General features: G+C 43.3%; 1 protein-coding gene across 5 annotated transcripts in view; it reads right to left on the bottom strand.

Moving 5' to 3' along the window:
• Positions 1 to 1011: 1011 nt before the first annotated feature.
• Positions 1012 to 20149, bottom strand: part of TWSG1 (twisted gastrulation BMP signaling modulator 1) — a 42708-nt gene continuing 23570 nt past the window's right edge. The window contains exons 4-8 of one of the 5 annotated variants that reach the window (XR_009497215.1): positions 15024 to 15290; positions 13429 to 13539; positions 11315 to 11335; positions 10171 to 10410; positions 9484 to 9649 (exon numbers count right to left, since the gene is read on the bottom strand). Coding sequence is in view for 4 of the 5 variants with exons in the window: in XM_059894119.1 (XP_059750102.1) it covers positions 5218 to 5339; positions 13429 to 13539; positions 15024 to 15290 (500 nt within the window). In the remaining variant the exon portion in view is untranslated. Of the gene's footprint in view, positions 5340 to 9483; positions 9650 to 10170; positions 10411 to 11314; positions 11336 to 12067; positions 13540 to 15023; positions 15291 to 20149 lie in introns of those variants that run through there. The other 4 variants (XM_059894121.1, XM_059894119.1, XM_059894118.1 and 1 more) reach the window with 4 other exon arrangements.

Here is a 20149-nt window from a genome sequence, read left to right on the forward strand (position 1 = left end):
AAATTTATGCTGTTTTAAGCCCTGAGTTTGTGGTGTAATTTTTAACAACAGCAGTGGGAAACTGCTCCAAGTGGTATTGAAGCCCAGGTTTTCCAGTGGTTCCCCCAATGCCAGAAACCCTTGTTTATATGTTCACTCCTTCACTCTCTGTCAGATAATCAGAAAACAGAAGCTTTTCCTCCTCAGGTGTGTGGTTATAAAAGCCATTTTCTCAATTCAGAGAGGAGAACGCCCTTTATGGTGCTTGTCTGACCCCTCTTTACTGTCCTTGTGTGGTCAGTGGCCCGACCTCTTCCACGTTTCCCTAAAGGAAGAGTCAGTGAGACAGGAAAAGTGCCCCCAAGTGAAGGTGCTTTGCTCAGTCAGTAACACAGGGGTCCTGGTGTCTGAGGACGTGCTCAGACTGACACAGTGTCTACCTTGGCACAGACCAGGTCGCAGGAGGGTAGCTCATGTCCCAAAGTGACTGTCTAACCTGCTCTGCCACTCAGCAGGGATTAGGGGCTGCTGCAACAAAGTACACGGAGCAGGCGGCCATAAATGACAGACGTTCATTTCTCATGGTTCTGGAGGCTGGAAGTCCAAGATCCAGGTGACTGCAGATTTGGTGCCTCCTGGTTCACAGATAGCTGTCTTCTCGCTGTGTCCCCCACGTGGTGGTCAAGGTGGGGGAGCTCTCTGGGGCCTCTTTTACAAGAGTACTAACCCTGTTCATGAGGGCCCCACCCTCATGACCTAATCACCTCCCAAAGCCCCCCCTCCAACACCATCATGTCGGGGGTTAGGATTTCAACATATACATTGGGGGGATGCAAAATTTCATCTACAGTGGGGGCTGGCCTCTGACTCCAGTCTCATCCCTGGTTTCTCACTCTAATTCCTCAGAGAACAATTTAACTGATTCAGTACAAGGAATTTTCTTTGTGTTTTTATTACAGTAACAAAATTTTCAAGGAGAAGGTGAAATAATGCAAAATTTTGCAGTTTATGACATTAGTGTGCTTTTCAACAAATTGAAATGTTTATTATTTAAAATTTTCATTATGGGACATTTCAAACATATCCAAAAGTAGAGAGAACAGTATAAGGAACTCCCCGAGTAGCCATCACCCACCCAATAGTTCTCCATACATGGCCGGTATAATTTCATCCCCCCACCCTGCAAGTCCCGGATACAGTGTCACTTCATCAGTAACTACTTATGTGACTATTTTAAAGAACCGCTGGTATAAACAGAAAGCACAAAATTCAGAAGGTAGAAAGCAAAGTCCGGATGATCTGACGTGATGCTTCCCTGTCCCCCTCCAGTCAAGCCCCATTCCCCAGAGGCAATGACTGTAACTCATTTCTAACTCTTTTAAACGGAGGACCTCTTAGTCCTACGAAAAGGAGATTTCACCTAAGAAATCAGCATACGAATTGGTAGACTGAGCTCAGTATATTTCATTGATGGTGAGAATGGCCAGATTGGACTATAATTGTAGATCAGTTAATATTTGTGGCTCGATTGATCCTGGAGTCACCTAAAGACAGATGTTAATCAAAACTCAGTTTTAAAGCACCCATTTTGCACCTCTACCTCGGCCACACACAGAATGTAAGAACTAGAAAGGCCCTTAGCACTAGTTTCATGGAGCCCTGGGAGGTGAGGGAATTGAGACCAGGAGGTCGAGCTGGTGACAGAGGAGGGCTCAGAATCTGGTTCTCTTGAGCCCAGCGCTCTGTCCACCGTGTGTCTTAAATTTTTCCCACAGCCTGTCTATGCTGGAGCACACTGTGATGGGCATTACCATGACCCATAATTGGGGGCAGATGCTACAGGTTCTGAAATATGCCCTTGGAGAAGGAATCCTTATGGCGTTTGATGGAGCAGCCAATAGTGTGTTCCACGTGCCAGAGCCAGCCATAGACAATTCTTCCCAGGATTCTCGAACAGAATCCATCTGACAAAACGTCACCAAGGCCCCACGTGGGCTCTGCTCCTGCCTCTGTGCTCACGGCAGGCAGCTCGCCTTAAGCTGACATTTGTGCGTCTCTGAAAAGTTTATAGAGTTCGCTGCATCCAACAGTTCATGGGTTCCTCCTCCTTTACAGCGGGTGCTTGTAACCCTGGTTTTACATAAAAGGAAATGAGATTCAGACTTGCTCAGTGACCCGCAAAGAACGTGCAGTCGGTCAAGGGCAAAGCTGGGGCTTAAACGACGGCCTGAGGCCCCCGCCTGGGGCACCATCTTCACGTCACATTTGGCTCACAGGTGAAACTGGGTACCTGTCCTGATTTAAGGTGAAAATATAAAACCTGACCGCTGTTTTGGAAGCCCATAAGCACAGTGCGTGTTTCTCCTGGCACCAATTCTAATTTGGTGGTTTTGGAAAGGGCATTTCCGGCAGGAGGCAAGCAGGGCATGTGGGGAATTGGAAGCAGTTTAGTTTCTGGAGCACAAAAATGGGAGCCAGGCAGGGGTGAGAGCAGAGGCTAGCAAGGTGGGCAAGGGCCACTCACAGAGGTGGGTCGTGCACCGTTAGGAGCTTGGATGTTATCCTCTAGGGAGCAGATGAGAAGTGACTGCGGATTTTAAGCCAGGAGAAGTTTGGAAATATTTCCATTTTACAAAGGTCCTGGGGTGCGCCATGAGGAGGATGGGTTGAAGGTGTGAGGCGCAGAGGCAGAAGGAGCAGCCGGCGGGCTGCACATCAGCCAAGTGAGAGCCGGGAGAGGCAGGGCGGGACACAGGGCCCGGCGGCCAACTCAGGGAGCCCAGGGGAAAAGCTGATTTATTTGCATCCTCTCCTAATATTATTAGGCAGGATATTATGTGGCGCTACTCTCTGGTTTCACTTTTTTATTGAAAAATTTAAGATATAATGAACACACAGCCAAACGCACAGGCATTCAGTGTTCAGCGGGATGAGTTTTTTGTTTTTTTTTTTTTTTAATATATTTATTTATTTATTTATTTATGGCTGTGTTGGGTCTTCATTTCTGTGCGAGGGCTTTCTCCAGTTGCGGCGAGCGGGGGCCACTCTTCATTGCGGTACGCGGGCCTCTCACCATCGCAGCCTCTCCCGTTGCGGAGCACAGGCTCCAGACGCGCAGGCTCAGTAGTTGTGGCTCACGGGCCCAGCTGCTCCGCGGCATGTGGGATCCTCCCAGACCAGGACTCGAACCCGTGTCCCCTGCATTGGCAGGCAGACTCTCAACCACTGCGCCACCAGGGAAGCCCTGGTGTGAGCACCAGGATGGTGTGCAGATGCAGACACCGTGGGGAGTGAGCAGCTTTTCTTTTTCTCCTGCCATGTCCCTAAGACACGCAGCCGTGGACAAAGCCAGCATGACAGCCTTGAGGTTTGTTTTCTCCAATCTTCTGGATGACCCTAGAGAGATCCCAGAGGGACAAGGGGCAGGAACAAACACGGATGAGCACCCGTGCCGGTGGTGACCTTATCTTGGCATTTAGTGTGTCAGTGGTGACAGCATCTTGGCATTTAGCGATGCTGGCCGCGTCCCACAAGTGCAGGGATCAGGATGGAGCTCCGCCCAGGTCAATGGTGGCCGGGGGAGAGGCCACCACACAGTTTGTGCCGAGGGTTCGAGGGACAGACAGGGCCGCCACGCGGAGTCTGAGGGGGCCCTGGGGCGTCCTGCATTAGGGTCCTTGGGTCCCAGGCTTCAGGGACACCAAGGCACCTGGGAGTTGCGGCTGCCACCGAAGGTGCTACAGAAACAGATGTTCAAAGGCGCTGGAGCAGGAGAGGCATGGGCAGAGGGTGACCAGCTGTTGTTTGAAAGACCCATGTCACTTGACAGCCCACTGAGATGGTTTGGCTTTAGGGCCATCTTCACCACGTGAAGCACTTGATACCAAAGTGCTCGGTTTCTGTTTCAGTATTTTACCTTGATGACAGATTTGCTCTTTTTAAAATGTCACAGAACAAGTAGAACTGTTTAAGTTATGCTTCATGCTTTTCTGTGGCTCATTTCATGTTCTTTTGACAGTTCCAATATGTTTCTGCTCTTGAAAAACTGGTTTTGGCCCGAGACAGTGAGAACTGTTGCTAGAAGTCTCGGGGGCCAGGGGAAGGCGGGCAAGGCGTGGCCAGGACTGGGGCTGGATGGGCTCTGGGGGGACAACTTCACCCAATTGGGCTCTGGGTTTCTGTGGCAGACGCTTTCCAGTAGGAGGGCAGCAGACCGGACTTTGCTGTGTGACGACAGCTATTCAGAAGTTTGGGTACATGGCAAGGAAATTCTACAAAGTTTTAGTGATATTTATGAGAATTCTCACAATATACTGTCAAGTTTAAAGAGATAGCATTTCACTGATCCGGTTTTGTAAGAAAAAGTACACAGGTACATCTGGGTAGAGGAAAAATACTAGGAGAACACTGGAGTACTTGGGATTTGGGGCTGTAAAGAACACAGACTCACTGAAATTTCTCAAGAAAATTGGTTCGTTGCAAGGAAACACCCACACAAGGATACAGGAAAAGCCAAAAACATGCAGCTGAGATCATTCTGGATTCAGGCAGGCCCAGAGCCTGTGCCATGGAGGCTTTGCTCTGCCTTGGGACTGGCCAGCCTGCGACACCCCTTTCTGTCCCTTCACAATTCCGGCAGGCACAGGACCCATCAGGCCATGCTGGTCCTCCTGACGTCATTCTGTCGGCCAGGCCCCACTGCGAGCCACCATTCTTTGAGCAGCTCCTGGTCCTCACACCCGGGAGAGAATAGCCGAAGTCCACATCGTGAGGTCCACCTCACCATCAGACCGGCCGCTGGAAAGCACGCTGCTTTGGGACACCTGTGCTCCCTGGTCCAGCCAGCAAGGGACCCAGGTCGCGAGGTTACTGTGACTTGGCCCCTGAGTGCTGTGACCGGTGGGGCAATTCCAGGTGTGCTCAGATAATGCACACACGTTAACCTAACTATAACATGGATGATGGGGGGGGGGTGCAACTCCGCATGATGCCGTGGCACCACCCCCGCCCCGGAGGGCAGTCATCACCCACAGGCTCCGGACCTGGCAGGTAGATGCCCTCTCACGCACCAAAAAGGCTAGCAGAGCGTGCTGTGAGGCCAGCTTCCTGCCGCTGCCTTGCTCTGCGTTTAGCTTGGCCTTGAAAGCATCCAGAAGAGCCCCAGCCCTGACCGCCAGGCCTGTTTGCTCAGTGCACCCATTTCTCAAGAAAAATACATGAATTTGAGAAATGATCGAATCATGGGTTTTTTTTTTCCAATCCACTTTGCGAATCCATTATTATCAGGAAAATCAAGCAGTAAATGCATAATAGTCTTCTCCTTTCCCCTACTTTCAGTGGATGTTTGTTTTTCTTTTCATCTAGAAATCAAAGAGAGAAAAAGAATGGGAGAGCATTGGGCACAAAGACAGGGCTGTAGGTGACCTGCGTACGGGACGGGGCCCCCACCAGCCCACATCCCTGGGCAGCAGAGGGGAAGGCAGGGGCTCTGCGGTTTGAATTTCGTCTCCAGTGTTGCCGAACACCTGCACCTCTTGAACTTCATTCAAGATTCCTGATCAATAAGAGAATGTGTTCTTTCAAGCGGTCAGATCCATTTCTGGAGCCTGGAGCAGGAGCCTGCCTGGCCTCCTGCCAGGGCCCAGGAATCCCTGGAGAGTCTGTGCTCCAGGGCCTTCTGGAACGAGCTCTTTGTTCTGAGGTCTGCACTCATGTCAGAAGATCCCTGGGAGGAAATCTGGTAGGTCGACTCAGACAACTCAAAAGGAGGGTTGTAGACACTCTGAGAGACAGGGTTTGCTTTAATAAACAATTACCTTAGAACGATCATACTCTTGTGCTTCCTCCTCCCCCGGGTCACTGGGTCCTGCCAAGTGTACTGAGCTCTTTATAAACTGGCACGAGCAAGGACATTCCAACTCAAGAATGTCATGGAGGCCCCACTATCAGGGCAGGAGGAACAGGGAATGGAGAAAAGCCCCGAAGGCTGTAGTTTCACAGATGGTTAACGTGGCAGCGGAGGCGAGTCCTAGGTCAGTGTGCTTTACTCAATCACAAATACATTCTTCTTAAAGAGCATTCTCATGGGATTTTAAAGTTGAGGTTTGGAGTTTCTTGCTGATGTTTTTGTTGGTTCTGATTAGTTTAAGGAAGTTGAGACGTGGCTGTTTATTTTTTATTTTTATTTATTTTTTTTTTATTTTTTTATTTTTGACTGTGTTGAGTCTTCGTTTCTGTGCGAGTGCTTCCTCTAGTTGCGGCAAGCGGGGGCCACTCTTCATCGCGGTGCACGGGCCTCTTCACTATCGCAGCCTCTCTTGTTGCGGAGCACAGGCTCCAGACGCGCAGGCTCAGTAGTTGTGGCTCACGGGCCTAGTTGCTCCACAGCATGTGGGATCTTCCCAGACCAGGGCTTGAACCCGTGTCCCCTGCATTAGCAGGCAGATTCTCAACCACTGCGCCACCAGGGAAGCCCGTGGCTGTTTAAATGAATACTGTGGTCTGACTTTACACTCTTAAAGTCCTTTATAAGGACAAAGAAGTAAATCCCAGGTAGGAAAAGACACAGACTGCAGGACTATCTGTCCTAAAATCTTATCGCTCAAATCTTAGATCTTGTTTGGAAACAATTTATTAGAATTTGAGAACTGAATATATGTCATTGTCCGTCCGTCAAAAATGTGACTAGATCAACAGTTTAACAGTTTGGGGGTTTTCAGTTACTATCAAGACTCCCCGTGGCACACAATTTTGTCTCCGTCATATGTTAGCATGTTTACCAGAGACTGGGTAGCTAGTCACTGAGAGGGACCCAGGTTTGGGGTGTTACAAAATTGATTTTTTAAGGAAAAATACTTCTGTTCATGTCTTTTTTGAAACTGAAGTTTTAGTTATGTATTTTTTGAAAAGGTAACTCATGCTAATGGCTCACAGTTCAGGTGATGACAGGGTCTCCTTCCCATGCTGTCCTTCAGCCTCTCGTTTGCCCACCCAGAGGCAGCCAAGGTTTTCACCTTCCTGTGAATCCTTCCAGATATTTTGTGTACAAGCAAGTGTGAACATAAACTTTTACTGTTTTAAGCACATTGTAGAATATCATACATAGTTCTAGGGTTTCTCGGTCGGTAGCCCCCTGGAGCAGCTGCAGAAGCAAACGAAAATCTCCCCAGCAACCCAGGTCTCCTGGGAATGCACACAAGCTTTTCCTCCGAAAGGACAAAACGAAGGTGGAAATGGGCCACCACGAGTGAACTAGACGTAAAAAGTTCAACCGCTGGAATCAAACACATTGGAACGCTCCTCTGGCAAAATCTTTGGCTACTATAACCACCTGTGGTATCACCGCTGCCTTACTGACTGCAGACGTCCTTGACCGTCCGACTCACACACACGCTGAGGGGCCCTCAGAATAAAGTCCTCGGCGAAAACACTCAGAAACGCCGCCGCTTCCTGTCAGCAAGGGTCTGTGCCCCAGACCAGCTCAGCCATCGATTCTACCAGTATGTGCTTTATTCCCCAAATACCCATAGGCATGAGTTTCAAAAGTTTAATTACCAATACCCCAATTTATTTTCTTAAAAAAACCCCAAACCTGAAGAATCTACTAGCAGTATCTGGAAGAAGATCTCCAGATACAATCCAGGGGGAAAGGCCACTTAAACAAGAGGCAAACCCAACATCGTTAAGAGAAATATAGAGCATGATCCTGAACTTTGTCCAAAGGCAGGGAATACAAGCTCAGACTCAGAAGGAACATTCAACATAGGTGCTTGTACTTGACACCAAGGACGTAAAAATAAATAACCTGTTTTCCTGAGTTCCCTGCAGCCAAAATATTGGATCTAACAAAGTTCTTAAATTTTTTGGCTGCCCATATTTAGCACCTACTATCTATCTGGATACAGGAAATTAAAAATTATAACAAATTATTACTGCATTACCCTTTTGTGAATTATGAATAAGCTTAAAATAACAGACAGTACAACATGCAGCAACTGAGGAATAGGTCCTTGTTGATGAATGTTTATAATGCCCTTTATTATAACTCAAAGCACATCTTTTTATCCTCAGAAAATATATCATGTGCTTGAGAGTCAAATCGGCTTTCAGAAAAGTTCTTTTCATACTTTGGCTAAAGGACTATTTCTTGACTGATTTACTAAATTACATTAGTAAGAACTTTTACCATGTCAGGCAAGTAAAGAATATTAATTGCCAGGCCTCGAATGAAAAATTGCAGGTATTTAAATGTTTTAGCACGCAGATCTTCTGTTGTTTCGGGGTGAGATGAGGAGGCCTGAGGTGGGCCTGGTGGGGCGAGTGGGACCCGACTGCGGGCCTGAGAGCCTGCTGAGGAGCTGGGCCTTCATCTGAGCCCAGCGGGGAGCCACCATTTCAAGCAGAAATCTGATAGGATCTGCTGAGTTCATTCATCCATAACACAGTCTGTGCTGCCCTCCAGGGCACAGGGGACTGTGTTTAGGGCGGCAATGAACAGAGAAATAAGGCCCCTCCCTCATGGGCTTCCAACGCTAGTTGAGGAGAAGAGATGATTAACAAGAGGCTGGTAGACACTTTGCGGGGTCACAGCCTATTAAAAAACTGGAACAGGATGGGGGGCAGGGGCTGCTGCTTTAGAAATGGTGGTGGAGATGGTATCTGAGCTGAGACCTGCGTCAGAACAAGGAACCGAAATCTGCACAAAGAGCTGGCACAGCAGAGGAAACAGCTCCTGCAAAACCTGAGGGTGGAGTGAACCTGGTGTGCTGCCAGCGGTGGGGGTGGGCGGTTGGAGGAAGGAGAGAAGGTAGTGTGAGCAGCGAGGCTGCCGGGGCTGCGGCTGAGAGGCCATAAACCCGGGGCACCATGTGTCGCGTCTCCTTACTTCTTTAAATCAAAGTCTGACTCTGAGCCGCAGCGCATCCAATGTCTGCCTGAGAGGCTGTCACCTGTCCTGCATCTCACAGAGCCCTAGGGGCCAGTGTGGGTGCCCTGGACAACCAGGGCTGGGCTGCTCACATTCCTAAGCTGAAACCTCAAGAAAGAGGCACCTGCAGGCTCAGGAGCCCGGCCCCCTGTGTGAGCTGCGGGCCCGCCCAGGGCTCCAGCCTCGTCCAGGGCGAGTGGAGGCTGGCACAGCCCCGCGGCCAGGGAGGTCCAGGCCTCTTCCAAGGCCTTCTCTTCACTCTCAGGCTGCCAAGGTGCTCACTCTCTCCCCTTCCCCCAGCAGAATCCCCGGGAGCAGGTGAGGCTTCTGGAAAACAAAAGCAGGTTGTCTGCGTGCCTACCTCCTACTGGGCACCTCAACCCTCTGAGGCAAAGGAGCACAGAGGCCTTGCTATCCGCCTGGGGCAGGACCTGGGGTCGGGCGGGTAATGACCACACACGTGGTCTAGGAGGCTCACCCCGACTTCAGTGTGAAGCAGTAAGTGGAGAGGGCAGGAAATATAATCCTTTCTGCTGTAAAGATACTGCAGTGGTGACTGTGTCTAACTTTCGTGCTACCTTCAGTCAAATGAGGGCATTTCTGCACTTTTCCAGCTTCCTTCTGCGAGTCACAGCACGCCCGTGGGAGGGCAGAGGTCTCTTCTGTCTTTGCTTCTGCACTGAGGGTTCTCATCTCACAAGCCAGACCTTGCAGCTGTTGCTGCCTCCATCCTTCCAGCACAGACTTCAAAATAAAAAGATGTAAAATGAATTTATTTTCTGTTGGTTAGGAAAAATCTCTAAGGGCTCAAAGCCGTAACTCCTAAGCCACAGGCTGCAGGCGTGCCCACCGGCTCCATGGACTAAAACGCCGGGGGTGGAGCTGACGGGCATGGGCACCAGCCTGCCCGCGGTCTGGCCCCTGCTGACTCCTCAAGCTCAGAGACACCCTCCACCCCCAACTCTGACCCTCTCTCCCCTCGGCTCCACACGACTGCCTGCCATTCGGAAAGAACATCTTTCCGAATCAAATGAACTATCGTTCTTGAAACTAATCTACCCCTCAGGTCCATCATCCCTGAAGTCACTCAGGCGGGTAACCTGTCCCCTCGAATTTTCCCCTCTCCAGATTCCCCCTCCACTAGGCTGTCAAAACGTGATTCTGTGAAATAACACTGATTTCACAAGTGTACAGCTGAGGGCTCTCAATTCCAGTAACACTGCCCTTTGAGAGTCAGTGCGGAAGGGCCAGGAGTCTCTTCCCACCTTGTTCTCTCAGTGACTCCTTCCACCACCAGGAAGTTCTCGTGAGGCTGGCTGGCATCACAAGGCCCACAGAGCAAGCAAGGAGAAGGTACGTATTTCATTTCAAAGGTTTCCCCATATTGGAATAAAGCCCATGAAAAAGCAGAGAGCAAACTGTGAAAGATTCTTTGTTTCAGCAGACTCTGTGGGGACGTCCAGAGAGGAGGCGTGCCTCGGCTGATCCCTTGAACAATCACCTCACTAGGCAGAAACAGCAAACTTATTTTGGTTTGTTATGCTGAAGCTAACAAAAACATGGCACACTCATTTTAATTTTTTATTAAAATACTTTTTTGTTTATAGGAACAACCAAAGAAAAAAATACATAATTTTATATGTTATAGATCATGTAAAATACAATAAAGTCTTGGGAATGCAGAATAGATTAAAAAATCTTCAACGAAGATTTCATTAAAAACAAACTTTAAATATGTGGCTTATTTATATTTACCTCATTTTTCAGAAGTCTTAGTTTCTTTTCTCCGTTTTGATGTTATTCTGATTTATAAATAGTTATTCAAATATTCTAACATTTTATCAATTTTGTTTTCTGAAACTTTAGAAATCGTATTTCTAAATGAAGGCCTCTCTTTTATAGCATCTCTGTAAACAAAGACATTGCATTTGAATTATCATTTGATTTGGTGCCACTGTTATGAGTACAGTTTCAGTAATAATTAGATGTTATGGGGGAGACAGGAAAACCAACAAGCAAGGACATGTCTTACTAGAGGAAAGAACCTTTTGTATATGGCTTTTATAATACCTACAGATTTAAGATTTAATGTTTTGGATCCAGTTATAAACAAAGGTAACCTAACTTTTGATTAATTTTTTTTTTTTTTTTAATCAGAGCTTCAGTATAGAAGTGAACTGTGCTTGGAATGGTAATAGAAGGTCTAAATTTTAGTGGGCCTATCAGTTTCCCAAATGTTATACTTTTCTTTTTTTTTTTTTTTTTTTTTATACTTTTCATTTGTAAAAATATTGTTATTCAAAACCTGAAGTACATTATAGAATTGGAAATGGAATCGTTTAGGTGAACACTTTCTTTTAACCCCTTCATAAGCCAAAAAGTTAAGTAAAATTTGAATATACAACTTACCATTATATTTAGGGATAATTTCTATTTGGAGAAATAGAGGAAAGAAAAATCAGTTAAAACATAACATGGTTCAAGAAATTATTCTCCCAATGAGAGATATTACATTTTAAAATTTAATAATGAACACCTAAAAAGGAAGATAAATGCAGTTTAAAAAAGTCTGTTGACATATTTATGGAAACATTAAGTATGTTGTCAATAAACACAAAAGCATTCCTCTATTCCTAAGTATAAATGACTCTGAAAAACAGCAAAGTTGAAATGAAGCAGCTGGCTGCAGATTTCTCAAAATTTTCTCTTAAATTCAAGAAAACCTTCAGTTTTATAGGTATTAATGAAGAAAGGGAGCTAATGTTTGTTTTCAAGGCACTCGTAAAAAAAGGCATTCTAGGTAAAAGTAAGAAAAGGACATCCCAATGTTTTCCCATCCAAAAACTATATCCATGAGCTAAATTTCAACTTTTTAAAAGGCTAAAGTACCTTGAGTGTTCACTAGAGTTATCTGAAAGAGCAGAAAAGGTATCAAGTCTTTACATTTTACGATAGTTAATCGTAATATTACATATGATCTTGTAACTAACCATTGTCCAGATAATGAATACAAAGAGCATTATCTATTTTTATATACTACAGTATTTAGATATACAAAGAGGTATTCCTAAAAAGTTACTTAGAATTCAAATACGTACTATTTGAGAAATTAATAATTTTGTAAAGCTAAGAGTCTCTGAATATAAATATGTACGTTGCAGGTTCATGCTTGAAGATGGAGATTTTATTACCACGAAGGGCACATACTATTTAAACTTATCTTCATTGAAACATTATATAAAAAGCTGCCCAAATGTTCTGAAGTGTGTTTAGAGTTAATGTCATCTTGAACAGGGAATTTTGCGGGGGTGGGCGGCAGTTCACAGTCTTAACCTCCTACTGTGTGATAACCCTTGTTTGACAAGAACACCTGATCCATATACAAACCTAAAGGAAAGATTACAAAATAACAACATAATGAATGTAAGTAGTTTTAAGTTTGCTTCCATTAGAATACCGGGCATTTTCAACCCTCCCCGTTCATATCTGGAATTCTCTGCTTTATCCTCTCCAACCACCCGTCCACTGGAGAACGTGGCGCTAGGGCTGAGCAGGCCCATCCTCACTGTCCAGCTAGCAGAGCCCTGCCATTTCAATAAAATTTCCCTGGAGGCCGGTTGGCAGTGGTTTCCCATTCCTGGAGCTCTTTAAGCTGGTACCTTAAGTCAGAGGAAAGCTCTCCCTTCCTATTTACCCTAGCAGTGTATTTCACAAAGCCTCATAGGTGTGCCCTGCAATTCTTGGTAAAGATGCTTCATCATTACCTACAGCAGTACTTTGGGCTGGGGATGGAGGAGGAGGAGAAACTTCCCCTACAGCTTTGTCGGTATGTGTAGCGCAGGGTGGATTCGGCTATGGAAGAGGTTTAAAGTGTAAAAACAGTAAGCGTTTACCTTCTAAAACCAACATAAAGAGGTTTGAAATTAAGCTTTTTATGGTGATTTTTTGGTGAGAACACAGGGTAATATATTTGAATATCTACACTACTTATAGAACAGGTAAATAATACCAGGCACAGTGAAAAATGGCAAACAACTCTAAAAACTCAGTGTCCTAGGAGTAGTACAATGAAGAAATCATAACTTATGTTAACATGCTGTAAACCTTCGACACAAAAGGCTTCTGGAATGTGACAAAAAAATGACACCAGGCTTTGTGTTAGAAACCTCTCCTCTCTCAAGGTGTTCTCTATGCACTTGCTTCTCACGTGATCAAAGCTGTACATGTGTTTAGAAGAAAGGGCTTATCGCTAGCAGCGGGCAGTAAGATCAATAAGAGCAGTTATAATCATAATTTAACACAATCCCGGATTTGTCATACTTCAGAAGTAACTCAATCCAAACTCTTCACATCTTCCTAACCTGCTGGCATTCAGATGCAACCAGTAGACATCACTGAATAGCTTTTCATACCCTTGACTAAATTGCTTTGGTGTGCATACCATTTCCTTCTTTAAAACATGCAGTTCATACATTTGACAGTTTTACTACCATAGTCGATACACTCTGGACCAATGCACTCACAGCAGGCGTTATGGAACCAGCGATATTTGGATGCCCCCATGGACTCGCAGGATATTTTACACTGATGTATGGACATGCAGTCATCAAAATAAACCACAGTACACATGTGTTCTGAAAAATAAAAGATTAAGATTTTAGCACAATAAATAGGAAAAGCAGGAAAGGCTTTAACACTTAGCTGAATATTATTAACAGTTATTTATCTTAGCTCTCTTGCTGCTAGTCTGCCCAGGACAACAGGTGAGGTGTGGGAAAAAAGATCACATCTGTTAATCACATTGAGAAGGGAGTTTCCTACTCCAGCTCAGACACAAAGGGCTTCCTTCACCACTTCCTCAGATTTCAGACTTTGATCTGGGCATTTCTGATAAGATTTCCATAAGGAGAGAATTCTTCAGCTAAAACAAGTTTGAAAAACACTGTTCTAAATTTATACTGAGAATTTACAATAAAATAAAGTAATTCAAATGATGTAATGTGATTAGCAATGTGGCACAATTCAGCATGAGCTATTAGAAATTATCCTGGGTGGTGTTCCCAGGAATTAGCTTCCTGCTTATTGGTTCATGAATTTGAATAACCTTTGAGAAAAATTTATGAATTATTTAATATCTAGCATGTTGATTATTTACATTTTAATAATGGGAAAGTGGTAGCAAACACATTTCGGTACATTTCTGATGTTTCCCAAGATTTATAATTTGTCTTATAAAGTACTTTAACCTGAGAGGAAATAAGGATTCTTACTCTTCATTAACAAAAGCTGTTTTGCTTTTACTATTGATGGCCAAAGTTCATACGACTTTATAGACAGGGTTGTAATGGAGGGCACAACAAAAAAGCCAAATAAAAAAGCACAAATTATACTGTTTATATATAACTCATCTCATATTTTAAGAAATAACTGCAATATTCAAAATTGTCTTATTCTGCCACAGTGAAATTGTGTGGAGCCTTTAATTTGAAAACATCACAGACTTTATGAAAATTACATGTCTTTTTTACATTCCAAAGTTAAGGTATGACCTGTGCTCACTAATAAATGTTCTTTAACATGCTTCTCCAAGTTGTACACGTCACTCTCTCATTCAGTTTCCCTTCTGACCAACAGCACTCATTTGCAGAGCACTGCCTGGGGTAAGGCTACACCTGGAAATGAGGTGAATGTAATACCAACTTGCTCATTAACATATTCAGCTGATGACCTGGCATCATTCGTGGCACTAATGCTATTATAGAAATCTTACCTTCTAGGACACTCTGGATGTTACCTGACGATGAACAATTCTGCATAAGGTAAGCAGCCTTGTTGCTATCTCATGAAAAGAACAATGAAAGCATAATGCAAATAAATATCAAAATTAGACCCTGGTTATCTATTTTCCAACAGAACTTCTATCGCCGAAAGTCTGAAGGGGTTTTGAGAACAACTCCTTGTTTACTCAGGGATTGGGGTTATTAAAGTCCAGAACTTACGTAAGAGTATACACACTCAAAACCAAAAAGCTACTCTAAAAGATAATGTTAATATAGGCTTCACAGACCACACAGAAAGTGAGGGGGGCAAGAGAGAAAAAACCAACTTTGGCAGTTACCTTTGTCACTGGAATAAGGTGCATGAACATTATTGCTGGGAACAGACACATTTTGGTGGTGTGGCTGGTTCACAGTTTCTAAAAATGAAACAAGATTCTCATGATGTGAAAGTTCTTCTGCAACAGGGAAGGAAACAATGTTCCAGTTCAACTGAGTGTCTCCTTCTGTGAGTGCCCGGAAGAGAGAAGGGATGGGTTCATGAAGCTCCTCCACTGTGCTCTTTGAAGTTGGAGGCGTGTCACTGTAGTTGCGAGGATTACACATACCTGGGGGGTGGGGGTGGCGAGGAAGGCAAAGAGAATAAAATTTCTTTTTCTCACTGATTGAAATGTCATGAGATATTCTTAGGTACTGCCTTGCAATCCAAGCTCCAACATATTAAAATCAGGTGTCTTCTAACACTGTACATAGATACCTTCCTAGGTTTTTTGCTGAGAGGGCCTAGAGGCAATGACACCCTAGTAGCACTGAGCACACCAAGTGCCCAGATCTTGTTTTCTAAATACTTGTCTTTGGCTAAGAGGAACAGAGCTCCTTGGGGGAAAGACTGACCCCAGGCCTGGGTTAGGGAACGTCTGAAATGACCCTGGAACACCTTTCTGAACCAGAAAGTAAGGAAGTGATCAATGAATGATGGAACATGTCAAAACAACACAGGAGGCAACCTGAAGGGGCTCCCACTGGCCAAACTGACAATTTTAACATTAAAATAAATAGTGATAGTAATGGATTACCACCCTATGAATAAAATAGGTATTGATGAGTCCTTATATTATAAATAAAAGAATAAAAAAATGGAGGAGAAGGGAAAGCTCTTCCTTTTAGCAGAGTGCCAAAGGATAAATGTAGACGAAATGAAGGAAAGAGTAAAGCACCATTTGGCAATCATCATAGAGGTGTTTGATCAGATGGGAGTCGTCACTGGATGCTAAGGCTGGTGGGTAGAGGTTGGATGAGGAACATACTGATGTACTCTTGGAAAACTCTACAAAATACTGATCAATTACAAAGGGGTTAACGGCGACTTTAATATGGAAAAATCTGGCAGACACCAATGTGCCCAGGAGATCAAGGTTGCTTAATAGTGATGGGACATCATGTGTAAAGCTTGCTTTCTAAAGTTTCAAAAAAAGAGTCTCATGGGAGTGTGTGCCCATGAGTGTGCAAGTGTGTGTCTGTGTTGGGCGGGTGGGGGGGAGGGAGAGGGCAAGAGCCAGAGGTACCAAGCAACGGAGCAAATGCAATAAAATGTTAATAACTGGGGAGTCTTTTTACCCTTCTGGCAAATTTTCTCTACATTTGAAGTTGTTTCAAAATGAATTATTTTAAAAAATTATTTTTAAAAGAGAAAATAGCAGAAGAGAATTAGTCACTATAGAAAACTTTTCCAAGGAGTTTTTCTATAAAGGAGAGAGCTGTGGAAATGTTTAATGAGCCCCAGTCTTCGAGCTGTCCCGGTTGACATTGTGTGGAGCAGAAAGGAGGTACCCCAAAGAACCTCACCCAAAATGCAGGTTTGTGAGCTAACTAAATGATTACTACTGTTTTAAACCACTATGTTTTGGGGTAGGTTGCTTACTAGCAATAATAACTGAAACAGAACCCTCTGGATTTCCTTTTGTGAACATTTCACTTTTAAAAGCTAAATTATGTTTCATTTTTGTTTAGCAACTATTAGGTCTAATATGAAGTTTTTCTTTTTCCTCAGATTAAAAGTTTGAAAAGTTATACCAAATTTATAAATTCCTGTACTTTATAAATTTAGGGAAAAGGAAAAACTATCTCATGTGTGTTCCACATTTTGTTAGTTTAAGGAACAAGGCAAGAGCTGAGGATAACAAGGTTGTGCATACCATTTGTAATATCTTTCAATATACCTGAACTTTTATGATTTAGATTTTGTGAGAGAATCATGGATTCAATGGTCAAATCAGACTCCTTTATTCATAAAAGGAAAAAGGCCGAGATAAGTTAAATAATTTGTCCAATGTTATACAATCTAGGATTAGAGACAAGATTATGATTCAGCCTGATTTTGTGTCCACTGCTCTAATAATCACATTCTAGAAATAATCTTTAAGTGCCACTGAAAAGCAAATAATACTTAGAATACTTATTTTATGCAAACATACATAATATATTCTTCTGCCAGACTCTATAATGAATAAAAACTCGTAATTAGAGAGGAAAGGGTGAAGAACTGAGTCCAACTGTTAGAAGAGCTAAACTCAACATCTACTGAGGCTTTGAAAAAACTTCAGTGCTCATGTCCAGGGATTCCATTACATTAAAAAAAAAAAAAAAAAAGAAAAAAACTTTTTTGGAGTTTTGTGCATTTAACAAACTTAGGCCAAAAGCATTTTTCATTTAAATCTCAATACACTGCATTAAAACCAGGAAGCATGAAGTAAACAGTTCCAAGGTAATATGTTTCCATGGCATCATTATAAAATTTTTATCTATCTTCTCTTTTTAATCAGGCTCTTGTCCAGAGGTCATCACTAGAGGTTCTCCTAGGCAAGCGGATTCTGCTTCTATTTCCACACTAAAGCACTCTTCAGATTCTGCATTCTTTCAAGCGTGGTGAACCATGGAATTTGCTCTTGGAATGAAGTGTGGGAGTTATCCTGCTCAGGAAAAGTAACCTTTTCAATTTTGTGGAAATTCTTTAGTTGTCCATTTTCACTATGTAAAATGGATCACTTTCTGGTTGTAGTTACTAACCACCCATAATTTAAACCAGTTAGTAAAACCTTTCTGGGAAGCATCTCACCACTACCCCGAAGTTTATCATCGTTGTTAGGGAGCTTTTGTTTAGTTGACTATAAAGTTTATTTTGGGAGCTCTCATTTCTCTTCATGATCATTTTCTTGAGAAAGTTTGTTCCTTTGTGACATTGTTTCACTACCAAAATTTACATAATAATTATACTAAAATTTTTCAAGAAATTGGCTCTGCACATGACAGCCTGGGAGGCCAAAAACCAGGAAACAAATGGCAACAACTGAAAAGGCAAGCATCTCAAATCCTTCAAGTGCCCAGAATCCCGATGCGACTTCTTTCAGTGAGCCAGAATTCATGACTATCGTGTTCTTGGTCTACAACAACTAAATACGAAGGGGTTTTAAAATCTGTGCTTAATTCTTTTATAAATCTGACCTGTTTCATCATACACTTGAAAACTAAGGATATGTCAAGTTAGAGTTTACTCAATGAAACCACATTTTAAGGGTAGAAATTAAGACTAAGGGGAGGGCTTCCCTGGTGGTGCAGTGGTTGAGAATCCGCCTGCCAATGCAGGGGACACGGGTTCGAGCGCTGGTCTGGGAGGATCCCACATGCTGCGGAGCAGCTGGGCCCATGAGCCACGGCTACTGAGCCTGCGCGCCTGGAGCCTATGCTCCGCAACAAGAGAGGCCGCGAGAGTGAGAGGCCCGCGCACTGCGATGAAGAGTGGTCCCCGCCTGCCGCAACTAGAGAAAGCCCACGCACAGAAACGAAGACCCAACACAGCCAAAAATAAATAAATTAATTAATTAATTTAAAAAAACAAACACAAGTATCCCTTGAGCCGAAAATTAAAAAAAAAAAGACTAAGGGGAAAAAGAGTTACTCCTTTCTTTTAGTGTGCTGGTTAGACAGCAACAACAGAGTCCAGAGGAGCTTACAATGAAAAGAGCATTCCTTTCCCCTCCTCCCACCCCCATCCCACTCCTCCCACCCGCAATTGCACTCCCCATACACAGCTACTTTTGAAGTCTGTTCTAAGTTTCTCTGGTGGTTACTGCTACAAGAATTTAAGTAAAAATGATTAATTTATAAGTAGCAGTAAAAACAACCTTAGACATTGCCTATTAATCTTCTTACATGAAAAATGAAGATTAAGTTCATTTATACTAACCCCATCTCTCTCCCATATTTCTAATAATTATATTATTCTAATACTATAATTTGTTTTTTCTGTAATCTTAAATACACTTAAACTTCTCACTTTTATTCCACATTGCTTAATTCCCTCATTTGCAGATAAGGATACTGTTGCCATTTCCGCTTTCCCTACCCAATTTCTCCTGTGACATCAACAAATTTTATAACTATTACACATTCTCTTGCCTATGCATAATGAAATCTTCTTGTCTTATTAAACACTGATTCTGAACGTTGAAAACCAGCAAACAGCAGCTACCTTCACATGACCCCATGAACAATGCTGACTGCAGAACAGATACTGTGATAGAATTTCCTTGTCCAATGTCACACTACCAAAGGAAAATATTTCTAATTTCAAGATGAAATGAACTTTTCTTTGAACTCCATACAATATTGAAAACCGTGCTACCTTTCATATAGCATTACCTATGAGGTCTTCTTGGCAAAAAATGATTAAACCTGAATCTAACCAAACTTTCATAATTAGCTCCAAATTACTGGAAATATGGAGAAAGGAACAAGTTAAATGGTATCTCAAGGAAGCAGTCAAATCCTGAATGTGGGATATTCTACAGGAAAACTGATACTGTTTCTTCAGTATGTCAAATGGCATGAGAAAAAAAAGAGGGGGCCAGTCTGGATTAAAGGAGGACTCAGACGCAGCAACCAGATATAACACAAGGACCTTGTCTGGATCCACTTGAACAAATCAATTATACACACACTTTTGAGAAATCAGAAGAAACGTGATCATGAACTGAATTTTAGATTAAACAAAGAAATTATTGTTAATTTTGTTAGGTGTCATAAGGCATTATGATTAAAAAGGCAAGTGTCTGTATTCAGAGATTGATATTGAAAAATGCAGGAGTAAAAATTATTTACTGTTTCTAACTTGCTTTTTTTTTTAAATTAATTTTTATTGGAGTATGGTTGTTTTACAATGTTGTGTCAGCCTCCACTGCACAACAAAATGAATCAGCCATACACATACGGATATCCCCTTCCTTTTGGACTCTCCTCCCATTTAGGTTACCACAATGTTACCTGCTTTTTAAACACGTTCACACAAAGAAAGAGAAAGGAATGAAAAAGGATAGATGAAACAAAGATGGCATATTCTTGACAACTGCTGAAGTAGGTGACAGGTATATAGGAATCATCATGCTATTCTCTCCACTTCTGTGTATGTGTG

This window comes from Balaenoptera ricei, chromosome 14 (genome assembly GCF_028023285.1).
Source record: "Balaenoptera ricei isolate mBalRic1 chromosome 14, mBalRic1.hap2, whole genome shotgun sequence".
Classification (NCBI taxonomy): Eukaryota; Metazoa; Chordata; class Mammalia; order Artiodactyla; family Balaenopteridae; genus Balaenoptera; species Balaenoptera ricei.